This window comes from Medicago truncatula, chromosome 2, assembly GCF_003473485.1.
Source record: "Medicago truncatula cultivar Jemalong A17 chromosome 2, MtrunA17r5.0-ANR, whole genome shotgun sequence".
Lineage (NCBI taxonomy): Eukaryota > Viridiplantae > Streptophyta > Magnoliopsida > Fabales > Fabaceae > Medicago > Medicago truncatula.
Genome location: NC_053043.1, coordinates 1,874,145 through 1,892,317, shown reverse-complemented (window position 1 = coordinate 1,892,317; position 18,173 = coordinate 1,874,145). Strand labels below are relative to the sequence as shown.

The following is an 18,173-nucleotide window of genomic DNA, read 5'->3' as shown; positions in this document are numbered from 1 at the left end:
GTTTCAGTGTCTTTATGCCTCACCATACATGTCTTTTCATTTTCAGCTCACTTTTTTTTATTCTTTTAGTTGGTTATTCAATATTGTTATGTCACAAAAACATTCCTCTTATGATTAAAAATATGCCACTTGGCCTTATATAGGTTTAGTTCATTACTAATTAATAATGAGAGTGAAAGTATGGACAACCTCTAATATTTTCTTCGTTCCAAATTATAGATTGTTTTAGAAAAAAAGAAAGGTGTCACAAATTGCAATTGGTTTTAGCAATACTGATGAATGTTATTTTTTATATTATACAATTAACTATTTCTTATTTTATCTTCTTAAAATTCTTTAACTTATCTCTCATACAATCAAAGAAAGATAATTTTGTAAAAATCCATAACTTTTTTCCTATGCAAAATTAATTATATTTCTTAATTTGTGTGAAATGGTCGAAGTAACTTATGATTTGGAACGGATGGAGTAGTTGTTAACCGAACAAAAGGGCTAACATGAAAAATGGTTTTGTTATTTGAACGATCAAAATTGAACATATTTCGCGAAAATAATCTAAATGGAGAGTTTAGTTAATTTATTAATCATGTTAGTAAATGATCAAGGTATCTTTTTTAAGTGATCAATGTTAGTAATTAATTGTAAGATTAATATTTTTTTTTCATCGGTCTCAACTTGAACCCGCAACTTCCAACTCCTTAAATCTTTAGCTTAAATCGGTTCAACTACCAAACTTCGCTAAATGATAGTATTAAAGCTCATTTACCACAAATTTTCAAGCTTTCAGTTCTATCTATAGTTAAACTTCTCAAAATGATGGTTAACAAATTTCAACGTTAGTATTTAAATTAATCATCTAATAAATATAAAAGGTGGTAGTATATTTATGGTGTAAACAAAAGAGAATGAGTGAGTAGTAAAAAAGGAAAAACAAAGAGGCGGTGGATGATGGGATGGGAAGCAAAGTGAATGTGACTTGTGTGGTTAGATGTTTCGTCCTACTTGTACACCAAAATCGACAATTTGAGTTTTTACAACCTTATATTAATTGGTTATACCAATCTCCACAAATGTGGTAATAAATAAATAAATGTTCTTTTATACTATTTGAAGAATTACACATGAATGATTGGAGGATTACGTACGTAGTAGTACACTAAAACTGTTTTATTGTAAACAAATTCATGGTTGTATACCAGGCTACCTAAAATTTGGATTAAGAATAATTATACACACAAATTGTGATTAATGAATATCATATATATGTGAATATTTGAAAAATCATGATTAATGACATTAAATGTCGTGATTAATTTTTTGTGTGAATGCACGCAACTGCAAACACTAATATCTTGAGTCGAGTAGGACTGCATCAGATAACAAAACTCTTTTAAATTGTAATTAATTATATTCAATGAATGGCTAATGTGTTATGAGACATCATTGTAATTGAAAATAACTAACCACATATTTGTATTGTGTTGAGCATATAAATTATCGTAGAATTTTGCTGTCGAATTTGTGTCAGAATATCAGACCATATAAATTGTGTTGAGCAAGTTTATCTGAACATATTAAACCACATGTTTAAATTATATCAAGTTTTTAGTGTAAAACAAGCAAGTGGAATCATTTGTGTACTAAATTTTTAAGTTTCAACTTCAAGACGTGGCAGAGTGTACGAATTTGTCTCTTTTAATGTCCCCTCTCAAATGGATGGTTTTGGTTTTGCCATGCAGAAAATATGTTCGGGAAAAGATAAAATACACTCAAAACCATTTAACATCTTGAAAAAGAAAGAGATAGAAATAATAATGTGATAGATGTAAATATTGTAAGAACAAAGAGATAAATAAAATAAAAAATGTTAATGAATAGTATTTGAAATTTAGGATGTTAAAAGTTGAAATACCAGGCCCTAGTAATCTGAACTACTACCATAAATGACTTAATTTATTTATTCTCACGTGATAAAATTATAAGACTAGTATGTACTGTACAACTTTTTAATCGCCGTATTTCGACGAAATTTACTGCAAGAATAATAGTATGAATTGAGTGACTTAGGAAATATGGGTAAAAAGATCAAAATTAGTAAGAACTCGAAAAACATTATAAAAAAAATCAAAAATAATATTTACACATTCATGGAACATTTTCTAAAAAAAATTAGAAGGAATTTCAAAATAAAACAAAATTAGATTGGGAGCAAATTTGAGGTGTCTAAAAACAACTATCTTGACAAAATAACTTTGGACACAAAACCTTATTTATGTAAGACTTAAAATCTTTTTTTAATTAAATCTTTTGAACAAAAGAAATCTAATTGGATTCTTAAGAAATGTAAGACTCAACATCATGTAAGAAGTCACTGAGGTCATATCACAAAATACAAATATTCACCCAAAAAATAGTATACGTGTAACTTATTTTGAAGGAGTATACGTGTAACTTTTATGATCTCAATTCTCACCAACATTACAACTAAAATTTGAGAGAAAGAACAAAATTAAAAGTTCTGACAAAACAAAAGGTGCTAGGCAATGAAAATATACAAAGAAATTGTCACAATAATAAAAGGTTAGAACATCATCTATAATTGGAAAGTTAAAACAGAATTGAGAGATGAAAAAAAAAATGAAACATTTTCTTATTAGCAATTGAATAAGAATTAATGTGAAACCATGCAGGGAACTCTCTTCCTGCTAAATAACATATAGCCGAACATATTATTCCTACGGAAGAACTTAAATGCATGTTTGGATTGACCGCGAATTTTTCAGAAGTACGGTGCACCATTATTATTTCGACAAGACTATATTATTTATGATCTTTAGTTATGTTGAGGCAAACGTCCATTGAGAGCAGCTAGCCTATTTCCCAACTGAAGCAGTTCCTTACTTGTGTCATCTTTGTGCATAACCACTTCAATGAAACATAGACAATTCTTTTTACTCTCCATTGTTGTATTTATTGCTTCTATTAGCTCTTCCTCACAATGCACCTTCAAGTAGAGCATTAATGTTAAAAGCTTATGAATTTGATATTCTTAATTGATGTTTACAAGTGTTTTTTAAGATTGTCTCACCTTGGCAGTAAAACACTTTCCTTCACCATTGTCTATTGTTTCAATTAGTCCAGCATAGTTCCAATTTTTTATCACATTGTAAGGCCCATCATGAATTTCTGCCTCAGTTGTGTAACCACCATTGTTGATTAGAAAGATGATGACATTTTGTCCCCATCGCAACATTGTTGAGACTTCCTGTCCAGCCACCTGCAAGATAATTCAAAGTTTAGTAGGTTAATCATTTAAACTGTTGATGGTGTTTCTAGATTTTTCATAAATTCTTTTTATTGAGAAATATGATGTGAAAATGTATTTATAAGTGGCGGACAATCCATACTTCACAAGGTAGTTTTCTTGAGTTTAGTTAGGCTCATCCCAAATTCTAGGTTGTATCAGAGTCTTTCCAAGATCTGTTAGACCCAACCGTTGTCGGGTCACTCAGGTCAGACTTTAGATGTTCAATCCTAGACGTGAAGGGTGTGTTAAAAAGTCTGAAATTAGATGAACCATGACCGAAAACTATGTTTATAAGTGGTCAACAATCCTCATCTTAGAAATTGATTTTGTAGGCTTGAGTTGGACCATGACCCAAATTTTAAGACTTTTCACGCCTTCTATTTTTTACACGGTGAGACTTGGATGAATCAAATCATAAACTAAAGTATGATCAAATCAAAGAGTAAAAATTAATCACCTGGAAACAACCATCACCAATACATGCAATGACTCTCTTTTGGGGATTAGATTTTGCATATCCAAGAGTTGCACCAATTGACCAGCCTAATGATGCATATTGCAATTGACATTCATACCTATAATAATATAAAGCCAAATGTTACTAGTCACAATTTTATTATATTCTTAAATTTGTTCTAAACAATTTTCTTACCCGCATCCTTGTGGAAGTTTCAACTTCTGACTGTTAAACCAAGCATCACCACATTCAGCAATCACAGCACTGTCACATGACAACATTTTTTCTATGTGTCTGAACAAAACATTGATTCTTAAAGCCTCCTTAGGATTACATTGAACTGGAAAACCATCTGGTATGAAAATTCTTTTGTAGTTCTCAATAGCAGTCGCGTTGCGTTCGAGTCTTTTCGTAAGCGCTTTAAAAAATTCCTTCATTGAAATATTTCCAAAAGTAGGTCCATTTCCAATAACAACTCTATTAGGAAGTACTGTAATGGCCTTTTCCTTTTTGATTAGTAGTGAGTGTCCCATTGTGATAACATCATTGAATAATGGACCAGCAAATAAGTATGCATCAGCAGATTCAACAATTTCTGCACAGAAAGAAGTGCTAGCTACACCCCAATAGGTGCCAATGAAGTGAGGGTGATTTTCTGATACCATACCTTTTGCTGAAGGTAAGACTGCTATTGCATAACCTGATGCATCTGCTACTTCCATGAAAGCTTCACTAGCTTTCGATATACGCATCATTGGACCACCTACCATTACTGGTTTGGTTGCTTTGTTTAACAATTTTGTTGTTGCTTCCACAGCAATTTCCAAACTCATTTGATTAGTCACTCTGACGAAAAAACCGAAAGTGGGCTCATTAATTATTATTATTATTAACCATCCGGGGAACGTAGTAATCAAGTATTTGAATTGCGGTAATCATCTAAATTGTTGTCACATGTAATGTCAAAATAGATAGATAAATACATACTTAGAAACAAAAACATTGATATATATGAGTTTGGTAAGAAAATCACAGGCACATATGAGTATGACTTACTTGGGAGTCAAATAAAAAGGGATAGATTGGTCAGTGAAGGAAGAATGAGGGATGGTAGGCAAGTTGCAGGCTATACTGATATATACAGGCTTGCTTTCTCTTAGAGCTATTGCAATGGCTGTATCAATCTTTTCATGTGCATCATCTATATCTTTTATTACAGCCTGAAATAATCACAGTAATAATACAATAACCCAATCTTAGGCTTTAATTTAGAGTGAAGGGCAAACTGAAAGAAAAAACACACAAACCTATCTGGTCCTTAAAAATGAAAAGCATTAATATTTATTTAAACATGGTCAAATCTGAATTTAGAATCTGAACTGTGTGTAGTCACAATTTTAGATTTAGAAAAGAAAAATCAAAGTCTACATTGAAATCTAGATCGTCTAATTTTAATTGAAGATGCGGGTTAATGCACACAACCGAAATCCTTGAATTTGGTGGAAAAGTTACCTGATGACAAGTTACAGGCTCAAAACAACGAAGTTCCTGACTAAAATCAGGTAAACCAATGGTATGATGGAGAATCTTGTTACTTCCAAAATCATTGGAATTTGGGGCACCAACAATGCATATAATTGGAAGATCTTCACTATAAGAACCAGCAATAGCATTAAGAATGCTAAGTCCGCCAACATTAAAAGTAACAACACATGCACCAACACCTCTACATCTAGCATATCCATCAGTGGCATAACCAGCATTTAACTCATTACAACATCCAATTAGATTAATTTCAGGTTCAGCTACTAAATAATCAAGAAGTGTAAGGTTAAAATCTCCAGGTACAGCAAACACATCATTGATTCCAATTTCAACTAAACGTTTTGCAATGTGGTGACCAAGGGTGTCACTCTCATTTTTAACCAACAAAGCTTTATTTTGGATACTACAATTTGGTTTATTATTCATACTATCATTAGTTACATGATTTTGGAAACCATTCAAACCAACATGGTTGTTGATAGGCTCATTGCTATTTTTCCTAATTGTTGTCATTTTTGGAACCTTCAAAGATACAAATATTGATATATGAAAGTTTACTTTGTGTTTAGATGGAGATTTTTTCCTAAGGAATAGGTATCCTAACAACCCAATGCAACTACTTAATGTGATATTAATATTAATAAAGTTCAACTAAATTTGCATGCCAATGGTGTATTTTCTTCTAATTGTTTTAGTATTTATAGGAACTCTTTGGACTTTTTTTGAGTAGGAATGAAATTTGGTATCGCGTGGTTTACAATAGCGCACCAACTTTCGGAGTTATATTTCATCAAATTAATTCTATCAAAAATTAATAGTCACGTGGTCCTCGTAAAAAAGAAATGGTCCTAAATTAAACTCCAAAACATGTAATTCTTTTAGATAAACGAAATGATAACCATCGTCGAAAACTCTTTCACACACATAAGTTGAGGAGTCGGAATTCGAACCTTAAACTTAGCGTTCGGCTTAACAATTTCAGTATTTTTTTTTAGTTGAGTTACGACAGTTGAAGAAAAAATGTATAACATTTTGAAAAAATAACTTAGATTAAGGAGAAATAAAAAAATAAACCCAATTCTCACATAACATAAAGTCAAATTTTTATTTTTATTTTTGGTAGTTTAGTTGGTGGAATTCACTTTTAACTTAAAGTCAATCTTCTTAAAAATACTAAAAGTCAATCTTAGTCTTAAGTTATGAAGCAAAAAATATATAATTTAAAAAAAATGAACTTCTCCATTGTTAAAATGAGCTTCTCCATTATTAAGCAAAAACTGAAGCAGGAACAACAATTTTCATCTAGACATGGGGAGAGGGATACCTAATTTGGAATGGGGAATGGATAGGTGCAGACCCATTCTTCTACAAGATGTGTACATGCATCCTTAGTGTGGGAATACCCATAGAGATGCATCTCTAGTTAAAGAGAAATGATATTTATACAACTATTTTTTCACAATTTTTTTACAACTTTCTCTCTCAAGATAGAAAAAAGAAGTTGTCACAAAAGTTGTCTCATATGGTTGTTGAAATAACACTACTCCTAGTTAAAGGAGTTATGGTTGGTTGGTAGTATAAAATATAGTAGAGCCTAAAAAGCTGGTCCTTCCTCTCTATCTTTTAGTTTTTACCATTACTCGTTGTCTACGGCTGTGTTTGGTAACACAAAAAAGCTAGCTTATAGTTTGTTGGATTAGCTTATAAGCTCGTTAGAAGAAAACGTGACGTGTTTGGTAACAAGCTTTTTTCATGAGCTTATAGCGTTTTTTGAAAAGCTATTTCAAGTAGCTTTTTAGCTTATAGCTGGTAGCTTTTTATATTTTCTTCCAACTTTAACCCTATTAATTTAATTAATTATTTTTTTAATTAAACAAGTACCCATGTTCATCTTTATAACCGCCCCATTTTTTCCCTTAAATAAAATGCCGTTTTTTTTAAGGAGCACTTATATATATATATATATATATATATATATATATATATATATATATATATATATATATATATATATATATATATAATATTTTTTTATGGAAATGCTTTATATTTTGTTATAACTAACCTGTCGTACACCACACAAAAAATAACTAGCCTATTTTTTTTTTAAAGGAAAAAATAACTAGTCTATTGTACGTTGTAAAATTTTATATATTCTACCTCACATTTTGTTTCCACATTTCTCTTATTTTTGGGACTCATTAAGCAGAGATCAAAATTGTTAGTGAATTTTTTTTAGGATTAAAAGTCGAAGAATTTTTTTATGGAGACTAAGACCAAAAGTTTGAATATTTATAGGGACCAAAAACATATTTAACTATAATTAAAAATATTAAAAAATAAATACATTACAAAAAAAATGTGTGCGTCTATATGTATATTAAAAAAAAACATGTCATTTTATGTCATTTTATATTTATCAGCCACTTCAACAGCTAATTTTACCAAACACATTATTTTTAATAAGCAAGCTTTTCAGCTATCAGCTATCAGCTAGCTTTTCAGCTATCAGCTAACTTATCAGCTATCAGCTAGCTTATAGCTTCTTTTTACCAAACAGAGCCTACATGTTTTTGGACTTATTTGAGATTATCTAATAATACAAGTTTTGTGAAACTGTTTGATAGAACTGGAGTAGCTTTATAAAAATAATTACTTACAACATATACAAAAGCAATTTAATGTTATTTTATCTTTTGCTATAACAATAGCTAATGCCATTACACAAGCAAATAAAATAGGCAAGAATATTTTGACAATCTAAAGAGGAACAAAGAACAACAGGAGAAACAAATATTTCCCAATCACTTCTGCCCGTTTCTTTTATCACTTGTATGAGCAAGAAAATGAAAATTCTAGTTTGTCAACATCAAACTAATTGAATAATAAAGCCTTATGGAGAACAATACAATCTTTTATCGTGATTATTGAAAAAATAATGTTAACAAAAAAAAAAGAACAGCATGTATTTTACATTTACTGAGTCACACATTTAGAAATCATTACTTTATAATTGATGCCCCTCTTTGCTTCTGATCTCATCCTTTAAAGAGGTAAACATGAAATTCCCCGACAATAGTGCTTCTTTATCTGCCATTCAAATTCCATGACTTAGTAAATACAAAGTTGAAAGGGGGGAAAATAACATCTCCATAAGATCTGCAGAGTTTTTCATAAACATATATCTTCCATGGTTTCATGTATTCTACTAGTAAAACAGCTATCATGCATGGAGTGTTCGAGTTCAATATAGCTCTGTTTTCTTGGGAGGTTAAAATTGACATGCAACTAATATTACATATTTACATTACACGACTTAATGAAAATTCTATATTTCTAACTAGATCACCACAGACACAAGAGAACGAATAATGCATGTTGAAACCCATCTAGTTAAAAGCGGAATGCAGTCCATAAAGAATATTAGTAGAAAGTTTAAAAATGTATAGATAACTAGCATGTCGTTATCAATTATAAAAAAGAGTGTGAAACTAGACAAATTGATCAAAATATTCTGTTGGAATTAAAGTTGAACTCCTAGCAAAATACTACAATTATATTTGTGGCCTCAAAACCCTTGTTCAGGGAAGGTTTTCCAATGAGAGCCTTGTAGTGAGATAGGGATCACTTCAGCCCATTTAAACAACCAGTATATAGAAGTAGGCATTAGCCAATTTTCGTTCACTTCATAATCAACAATATACTACAAACAGAAAAGTTATTTTATTTACCTGTTAAAGTCATGCAATTTACTTCCCGTCGAGCATACCTGGCCAACGCCTATAAAAAAAAGATGATTTCTGTATCAATGTTGTTGTACTGAATATAATTAAGGAAAATAGGTAAGCATTGCGAAAGCAAATATAAGCATCAGGTATTTAAAAAAATGAAAGGCAAAGGAGACAGAGAGGAACAAAACAATACAAAAGATGACGATGTCATGGAGTTTTCTAATTGTCAATATTGTTATTTTGGAAAGAGTTCTAGACAAAAAGGAAAAAAGGACTCCAATATGATAAGAATATATTAAAAAATAGGGTTAATGCAATATAGGTCACTTTGGTTTTCCCCTGTAAAATTTTTTTGTCAGATTCCGTCCTTCTAATTTTATTTTTTTTTGGAATACCCCCTAGGCCAGCTGACTGTGCATTTTCGCTGATGTGGCACGCTGAGTCACCGTTTTCTGATGACGTGGCACGCTGACTGTATAATTTTTTTATTTGTGTACACATGGCATTTGTGATTTTTTTTTAAAAATAATTTAAAAAATTTAAAAAAATGAAAAATAATGAAAACAAATGCTGAAAAAATAAAAAATTCTGGAAAAATTAATAAAAATGATTAAAAAACTAAAAAAATCAGGTAAAATGAAAAAATTCTAGAAAAATTAATGAAAAAAAATCTGTAAAAATTATAAAAAAAAAATCTGGAAAAGATTAATATATATCAAAATTGTCGAAAAAATTATAAAAAAAAATATGAATTAAGTTCCTGAATTTTTCCTTTTTTTATAAAAATTCTAATAAAAAATAACACTTCTTATAAAAATTTCAGGAACTTAAACTATTTCGAATTTTTTTAAAATAATAAGAAAATATATTTCAAAATTTTAAAAAAAAAATTCAAGAACTTGATCTTATTTAGAATTTTTCAGGAACTTAATTAAGATTTTTTTTATATAATTTTTTCGAAAATTTCGATACATATTAATTTTTCCAGGGGGGTAAAGGCCTATTAACCCTAAAAAATATTAATTAACAATAATCACTATAATCCTTCAAGAGAAGCCAAAATGTTAAACCGAGAGCCTCAACTGTAGGTTGAATGAAGTAACTTGACTGATGAATGCTTAACAGCTAATAAATAATATGACTTGAATTGGTCTTTGGGTTCAACATCATGGCTTAGATAGACTTTTCAGGAAGCCACACACAACACGATATCTGTTCTACAAATATAAATAAAAATGTAACCATCATTTAGAAGACATACCTGCACTGATTGCCATGCAGCTTCATCTGGTGTTGAAGAACCATCGTCGGAGAATATATTCCTGGAGAAAAACATGGATAAGGTTATACTTTTTCTTCAAACTTGGGTTGGGCCTAATTCAACTAATAAACATGTTTTCAGGTCATATCTCATCCGATGTGGGACTCTCAACACACCCCTCTCACGCTCAGGACCGAACATCTGGTACGTATCGACAAGTAGCCAAATAGCAGGCAGCCCAATGGATCATGGATAAGCTTTGACACCATCTTATAATTTCCTCTCAATCATTAAAAATCAATTTGGTGAGTACCAAAAGGATGAGATCAGATAATGGCACTGTACTTCAATCATGCCATTACCTCATTTTGTCATAAAGAGGGAATTATCCACAAGTCTTGTGTCAAAACACAACAAATTGCTTTTTAATGATTGAGAAGAAATTTGGGAAGACATTGTTGGGACTGGCATTGACGACTCTTAGAATTTGGGTTGAGCCTAAGTGCCTAACTCAATCCCAGCAAACAAGCTTGTAAGGTGAGGGATATCTCACTTATAAACATATTTTCATACCATATCTATTCTGACGTGGAACTCTCGACATACCCCCTCACACCCAGGACTGGGCATCTGGTGCATGATCTGAGTGGCCAGATAACCAGTATCTCAATGGAATTTGGATATGCTTTAACGCCATCTTAGAATTTGGGTTGGGCCTAACTCGACCGCTACAAAACCGGCTTGTGATGTGAGGGTTTCAGACCATATCTCATCCGATGTGGGACTCAACAATTTCGTTGTGATATAAGAAAATATCATATAATATCTTTGGTATTATATCCGAGAATATTAGTTTATTTTCTAAGAACAGTATCTGATCTTAAAGCATCTAAGAATATCTCTTGGGATTAGTTTTTACATTACTGAGATATTATCAGGAGTTAGTGTTTCGTCTTTCGTATAAGCTACTATCAAGTTATTATCAATAATATTCAAGCTCGTTTTATTTTTCTCATCCTTTTATACTAAAACCCATCACTTCAACAACTTCGAATAAAGCAGATCTTTTATACAAAGTATGCAAGCTTCTTCACTCTTTCAATATCCAAAACAGTGGTTAACAAACAAATGATTAATTGACAGGGTCCTACTTTCAATAGGCGCAAAAGGAGAATTGAAGAGGATGAGTTCATATCAAAACCAACCTCCATATAACAGTAGCAAAATCACTCGGTTTAGCTTCTGGAAGTATAGCAGCATCATAAGCAACGATATTCCCATAAAAGATCTTCTCCAGCTCCTTCATCCACTTAATCAATAGTAGGTTAACCTGTCATTTCAAATTAAATGACCACAATTCATCAAGAGAGGCCAATTCCTACATGTACTCTCAAACTATTTTGGGAAAAAGTGTAAGAAAATTAATTTATGGTAAAAATCTTATATGTATTTGTAGAATAGAACTCACCCCAGCTTTGGAGACTCTAAGCTCCACATCATGATTGTAAATCTCATAAAGGTACTGCCCAAATTCAACGCCATCATTTCCCTCTTGCTTAACGCGGCGCAAGTAAAACCACATGTGAAGTACAAGCAAAGAAAATGTTGTTTTGAATGTTTTCTCCAAGTTAAACACTGCAGACAGAAGAAAGAAGTTTATAGGATGTTGCAAACAATAACACTAGTATAACAAGCACTAATCCACACATCAAACTCCTTCTACACCGAATGTGCTTGACTCTGACTGATTTGCAAACATATAATTTTAGAAAATGGTATATCTAGCCACCAGAACATGCTGGAGTTTAAAAGTTGTCTTTACTTAAGTGGTCGGAACTTTAAAAGTGAGAAAAATATATCAAAAAGAGGAAATATGATCTTGATAATTCAATAAGAAAAAGACCATAAAATAAAGTTTCGTGAAGATTTCATTTATCTTTAGGAATGAAATCATTAGAGAAAAAGTCAAGGTATTTCATGTTGTAGAAAAGATACTACATTGTTAGCTTATAGGAAAAGGCCAACTGTTGATGAGAGAGACCAAGGAAAACTATTTGTCAAACCATATAGATTTGAATTTGAATGGCCTATCATTGAACATGATTCATGATAGTACGTTTTCATTCAATTCACAAAGTCGATCCTACCTAATAGGAAAGGAGAATGCTAAACAGTGCCCTCGGGGCATTGGTTAAGCAACAAAAACAAGTAACTTTTTATAAAAAAATGTGTAATTATTACTTAATCAAAAGTCAAAGCTTATATTTTCAAGACAAATTTTCTATTTATAGTTTCCTTAACCATTGCCCTGAGGGCACTGGTTAGCAAGACCCAACAGGAAAAGGCTTTAGTTGTTTTTATTTAAAATTTATTTAATCAGAAAATATGTTCTCCAAAAGCCCCCCAACAAAAACAGAGAAAGAAAGATGAACAAAGTAATACACACATGAACACTTGGACAGCTAACTTTTAAATCTCCAAATATTCACTAGAGAAACGATACAAAATAAATATGAGCCAAAGAATAGAGGGATGTGAGGGGAACATCTATGCACAAATATCAAAGAAAATAGCCACGACTCTTGAACTAAACTACCGGGATGCACAGGCACACATATGTCTGATGTTTGTACTACCAGGATGTTTGTATTACAAAACTCCAAACCAACCTAGATGAGTGAATTGATGGACTGTAGGTGCACAAGCATTTCCATATGCAAGCCTTTGTGCGTGCATAATGACATATATTATGGGGCAAACTTTGATTGGTTTAGTTGAGCTTATCCATTGGTATAAACACTACTGAAACTGTTTGTAAGAGCTTATTGAAACAACTTATTACAGGTCTTAAGATTATTTTCAGCTTATTCCTGTAAACTCTCTGGGATAGCTTGTGAAAACAGCTTATAACTAGATGAAAACAGTTTGATTTTAATTATCTTTTGTTATAGAAATATCTTATACTAGCATAAGAACTTAATTAAACTGTGTATCCAAACAAAGCCTACGCACATGTGTTTTCTAATGGCATGAAGAGAACTAACCTTCATAAATAAGGGGTTTATCAACTTGTGAAACAATTCTTCGGTAAACAACATTAGCCCCTCGAATTGATTTACTCTGCTTACTATAAAAGAGCATGAGTTTAAATATGAAACGCTTAAACCCCTGATAATCAGGCTCATTTACTCGAAGAGGAGAATCGAGGGGAAGTGCCAAAGAACAGGGTTTAGACCAAAACATTTTGTCTAGGTTAACCTGCAAAGCACAAAAAAAAAAAAAAAAAAAAAAACTTCATCTTTACTGTTATTTTGTGTGTAGCTAAGCTAAATTCAAGTATTGAAGGTGTGTCATGTGTCCAACACAACACTGACACATGTGATTACATTTAATTGCATACCGTAGGTTCGAATTTTTGATCTATGATTGGTGGTGGTGGTGGTGGTGGTGCAGCTGCAACCCTAGCGTAGGTTTGGTGCATTGGAGTACGAAATTTGGAGAGTGGAATAATAGCTTTGCTCCATGTTCGAAACATTCTGATTATGAATCAATCACAGTCGTTAATGGAGAGAATGGGATATGATATGAGATGAGAAATGAGGCGGCAGCGAGGAGAGGAGACTGGAGACGTGATCTGTCTGCTGCGACTGACTCTTAGATGGGTGGCTGTCTGCTGGACACGGTCCTGTTTTTAACTCACTCCCTCAACACGGGAGATAAAATAACTCTTTCTTTATATACAATCCCAAATTCATTTTATTAATTAGTAGTAGTCACAATAGTATCAAAATTTTAAAATATTGTAGCTCTCTTGATCAAAATTAGTACTTGGGTTAGGTTTCGAACCATACACTTCATTTATTAACATTTAAATGTGAACGTTAGGCTATTTGATAAAAATAAAATAAAAAAATAACCACATCACTTAATATAATTACCCAAATAAAATTTATTTATTTTCTCTCAAAAAAAAAATATTTAGGGTTGCAACTATGATACTAGATATATCAAGCTTTAGTATTGGTTTCCAGCCTTAGTATTAGTCTATGTAAGACCAATATTTTTTTATGGATTTGTATATTACGTGTACATTAGTCATTACACATGTTAAAAAGTTTAAATTATTGGTAAGTTTGTTTTAAAATTTGTGCATTTTATATTAAATATAGATAAATGTTAACTTGTTTCCATTTTTTACTCTGGAAAACTATGAATCTGTTTGTGAACTGTCATTTTTACAACTCATTCTTAAATCTGGTAAAATCTATGTTTGAACCGGAACTGGATCAAATCTGTTTTTTAACATTATTTGCACATCCTTCCAATTAAGCAGCATATTTTCTTTGTCACAGCTTTTTGTTAACTAGTTACTTTTTGTCATCATGCAAAGTGGCTGTCATGTTCAGAAAATTAAAAATAAAAAGTAAACCAGTTGCTAAATTTTCATATAAGTTCATCAAATTAAAAGGCATATTGAATCCTTCCCTAAATACAGCTGATAAATCTTAAGTGGTTGAACAAAAGTGCCTCTAAATTCAACATGAAATCTAGCTTACATCTAATCAAAATCTCCTCTTCAAGTTTAACTGGTTGTGAAGCTCTTCTGATTGCCATATAAGTTCATCAAAATATAAAGGCATATAAAATCCGTTAGAAGGTACGAATGACTAGAGATAGCAGTAGCTTTATCTGCTTATCTATTGGTATAATCTCTTTTTCAATACAGTGAAAAAATGGACTTAGATTGAGGAACTAGTTAAATACTGACTAGATGATTAGTTGATCACATACACACAATATAGACTCTAGAATACCAGAATATCATTTGATGAATATGAACAAAAAACTTAGCAAAATTTATTTGTAACTTTATTGTTTTACTATTATACACTTGAGGCATCACATAATTTCTTTGATGCATACAGAAAACTTTAAAAGTCTCAGTCTCTTAGTTTGTTGAGAGTTACTGAGTTACATGTATGTATATTTCATTTGAAAGTCTCGGCCTCTCAGCTTGTTGAGAGTTACTGAGTTACATGAAGTATATTTCCGTTTGGAAGTAAGCATAAAAAGCAGAAACAACACAATTAATTCATAAGTTTCTGAAAATATCATTTGGCTTCTTCTGATTGCTGCTAAACCAAGACAGAAGAAATTTCCCATTGTACGAACTTGACCTCTTCATTGGACTAGGAACACCCTGCAAATATCTTGTTGGCCTAAAAGAAAAGCTACTGCTGCCTTTGGAAGTAGTTGCCAAATTCTCGTTTCCATTAACCTTTGAAATAGCATCATCATTGAAACTCATTTTACTTGAATCACCATTACCATTAGACTCAATTGATAGAACAGTTGCAAAAGCAAAATTGTCCATAGAAACTGATCTCCTAGGCCGAACGATGCTAACCACATCGACAACTTGCCTTTCATTTTCACATACCTCGGACTGCCCTCCATCATTTTCTTCCCAATTCCTCGATTCAGAGTCAAAAGCACTATTTTCAAACCCTAAATTGGTTTCACTTTCACCACTATTTTCATCAAAAACATCAATTTGTGTATGTTCCAATGAACTTGAACTGGAATCATCAACAACAATAACAGACTCCAAAGACTCAACCCTAGCAACTGTAGGGTTATTAACAATTGGAGCCCTACACATAGGACAATTGGTATGCGACCTAAGCCAAGTATCAATACAAAGTAAATGAAAAGCATGATGACACTTAGGTAAAAGTCTAAGATTCTCATCTTCTTCAAACTCACTCAAACATACAGAACATTCAGTTCCTTCAATCAAACCTTCACCTCTCTTATACTTACAAACACTAATTGCATTGATAACAGATTGATGAAGACCTAAGGTTCGAATATACCAAATAGGATGATCCACCACAGATCCATGTTGATGCTGTTGTTCTTCATCATCAAAATTCCTATCATTTTGTTGAGTTGTTGATGATGGTTGTGCCCGTAAGCTGCTTCTTCTTCTTCTTGACCTGAAACTGACGTAAATTGCACGAATACAAACAAGAAAAAAAGCAAAAGCAAGAAGAGAAAGCGTGAGGATGAAGTAATTGTTGATTTTGTGGTGATCTTGTTGTGGTGGTGGTGGTGATGGAGGATAGTAATAAGGGATTTTTGGACTGGTTATACAGAAATTGAAGCAAGCAGTGCAATTTTTGCCTGATGAACAATTTGTGTGACATATTGTTTCACATAATTTTGCCATCAATTTCCTATGATGCAATTGCAACCCCATATTATTATCATTACAATTCAATTCAATTCAGATTTTGATCAAAGTTGAATTGAAGATGATGATGAAGTGAGGTCTACAATTTTGACTTTGCAAAGTTTCCAACTTATATTTTGTAATTAAATTAAATCTTATATGAATTGAGTGTATATAATACTCTAAAAATAATTAAATAATAATGATAGGGAAAATTATCCTCTCAACAAAACAAAATGACAAGGGAAAATTAATTCCAGCAGGTTTGCTAAGTTATTCTGTCATTGACTTTTAAGACATTTGGAATTGATTGATTTTTCTATGGGCAATTTGTTGGTTGGACTTCACTTTCGGTTCATATACTCTGTCGGTTGGATTAGGCCTGCTTTATTTTCATCTCTGCCCTATTTATATATCTGAACCACATAAATAAGGGATTTGGATTGAGTGCAGTTGACTGCATTGCAATCAACAAATCTGAACCGTCGATCAAGATCAGACAGTTTAGATTTTAAGTTATTTTTGGTGGTGTTGCTTCTCCGGTTTTCTCTTAGCCCGTCTTGTGGGCTTCGATGTTTTCCGGTGGTGCTTTTCTGTTTTTTTTTTTTTTGAGCATCTTAGGATAACCTTTTGGTGTATTTGTATAGTTTCTTCCTTATATATATATCGCCATTCAAAAAAAAAAAAAAAATAAGTTACGACTTTAATTGTTTTTAAATAAAAAGTTCAAATTTAAAGTATGCATCGTTTGATCTTATTCAGATGGTCTAAAATTGATTGACTGCAGTGTAGTCATGTTATCTCGACTGAACACAAACGTAGTCCATAAATTAGTGCATATCCCTTTTATTTTTGAAATGTCCATACTTGAATTCTAGAATCTAGAGCGTTTTTCAATCTTTGGATTTTAAAACTGAAACATTTCAATATACAATTCAAACCCATCTTCTTTCCCTCACTTTTACGAATTAGTTTTAGTTTTAAAAAAAAAATACTTCAAATCCTAACATTTTTTAAGATTTATACTATTGAGGTTCAGATCTTGCATTTTTTTCTTTCTAGCGAACGGGTTAAGTTCAGATTTTACAATCTAGAATATGTTCTTTATGGTTTCATATTCTAAATTTCGTAAGATGTTCAAAATTGAAAAATTGTTGATTTCTTCATGATGTTGTCAATGTTTCAAAAATAGACAGACATGTTGATCACTAGCAGCAGGTCTCGGCCACTGCCTCTGCTAGGCAAGAGCATGAAATGAGACGGAACATCGAAAGAGGCGAATCTGCAAAGTTGGAGCTAGATGAGACTAGGGTGCATGAGGCGGGGGTAGAGCAAGAGGAGGCACAACCACATCACTCTCTAGATTCATATCATGGAGGCTCGTACGACATATTTGTCTTGTCATAATACGTGAACCACTTGACCAGGCGCATATGGGGGAGTTACCTCTAATTATTATTAGTTTGGTGACACGCTTAAATGTGTAAGAAACGGGAAAAAGACCATTTGTATGAATAATCAAAAGGAAAAGGTAGTTCATAGTTGTTATAAGAGGCAGTGGATTGGAAGACCTCGCAACCATGGGCTACACCCTAATTGATCATAACATGGTGCTTGCATTTTGTGAGAGGTGGCAT

At 32.0% G+C, this 18,173-nt stretch overlaps 3 protein-coding genes across 3 annotated transcripts; all 3 read right to left on the bottom strand.

Annotated features, from left to right (window-relative positions):
• Positions 1-2,618: 2,618 nt before the first annotated feature.
• Positions 2,619-5,887, bottom strand: LOC11420638 (pyruvate decarboxylase 1). Its single transcript, XM_003593196.4, has 6 exons — positions 5,277-5,887; positions 4,821-4,984; positions 3,960-4,610; positions 3,765-3,882; positions 3,089-3,277; positions 2,619-3,004 (listed from the first exon to the last, which is right to left on the bottom strand). The coding sequence occupies exons 1-6, from the start codon at positions 5,820-5,822 to the stop codon at positions 2,834-2,836; spliced, it is 1,839 nt and encodes a 612-aa protein (XP_003593244.2). The 5' UTR covers positions 5,823-5,887; the 3' UTR covers positions 2,619-2,833.
• A 2,155-nt stretch (positions 5,888-8,042) lies between these two features.
• LOC11433868 (ubiquinol-cytochrome-c reductase complex assembly factor 1) lies at positions 8,043-14,017 on the bottom strand. The gene is made up of 7 exons (XM_003593195.4): positions 13,702-14,017; positions 13,346-13,559; positions 11,770-11,936; positions 11,507-11,631; positions 10,302-10,362; positions 9,041-9,089; positions 8,043-8,399 (listed from the first exon to the last, which is right to left on the bottom strand). Exons 1-7 carry the CDS (start codon positions 13,834-13,836, stop codon positions 8,317-8,319), a joined length of 834 nt encoding a protein of 277 aa, XP_003593243.1. The 5' UTR covers positions 13,837-14,017; the 3' UTR covers positions 8,043-8,316.
• A 1,117-nt stretch (positions 14,018-15,134) lies between these two features.
• Positions 15,135-16,772, bottom strand: LOC11434338 (RING-H2 finger protein ATL54). The gene has a single exon (XM_003593194.4). It carries the CDS (start codon positions 16,561-16,563, stop codon positions 15,394-15,396), a length of 1,170 nt encoding a protein of 389 aa, XP_003593242.1. The 5' UTR covers positions 16,564-16,772; the 3' UTR covers positions 15,135-15,393.
• Between the last annotated feature and the right edge of the window lie 1,401 nt (positions 16,773-18,173).

What these genes read in the sequence shown, in the direction of transcription:
- LOC11434338 (XM_003593194.4), bottom strand. Translation starts at nt 16,563, where the DNA reads ATGGGGTTGCAATTGCATCATAGGAAATTGATGGCAAAATTATGTGAA.
- LOC11420638 (XM_003593196.4), bottom strand. Translation starts at nt 5,822, where the DNA reads ATGACAACAATTAGGAAAAATAGCAATGAGCCTATCAACAACCATGTT. An exon ending in AGCCTGTAACTTGTCATCAG is followed by an intron (nt 4,985 to 5,276) that starts GTAACTTTTCCA and finishes TGATTATTTCAG; the next exon opens with GCTGTAATAAAAGATATAGA. An exon ending in GAAAGTGTTTTACTGCCAAG is followed by an intron (nt 3,005 to 3,088) that starts GTGAGACAATCT and finishes CTCTACTTGAAG; the next exon opens with GTGCATTGTGAGGAAGAGCT.
- LOC11433868 (XM_003593195.4), bottom strand. Translation starts at nt 13,836, where the DNA reads ATGTTTCGAACATGGAGCAAAGCTATTATTCCACTCTCCAAATTTCGT. An exon ending in TAAACCCCTTATTTATGAAG is followed by an intron (nt 11,937 to 13,345) that starts GTTAGTTCTCTT and finishes TTCTGTCTGCAG; the next exon opens with TGTTTAACTTGGAGAAAACA. An exon ending in AAATTGCATGACTTTAACAG is followed by an intron (nt 8,400 to 9,040) that starts GTAAATAAAATA and finishes TTTGAATGGCAG; the next exon opens with ATAAAGAAGCACTATTGTCG.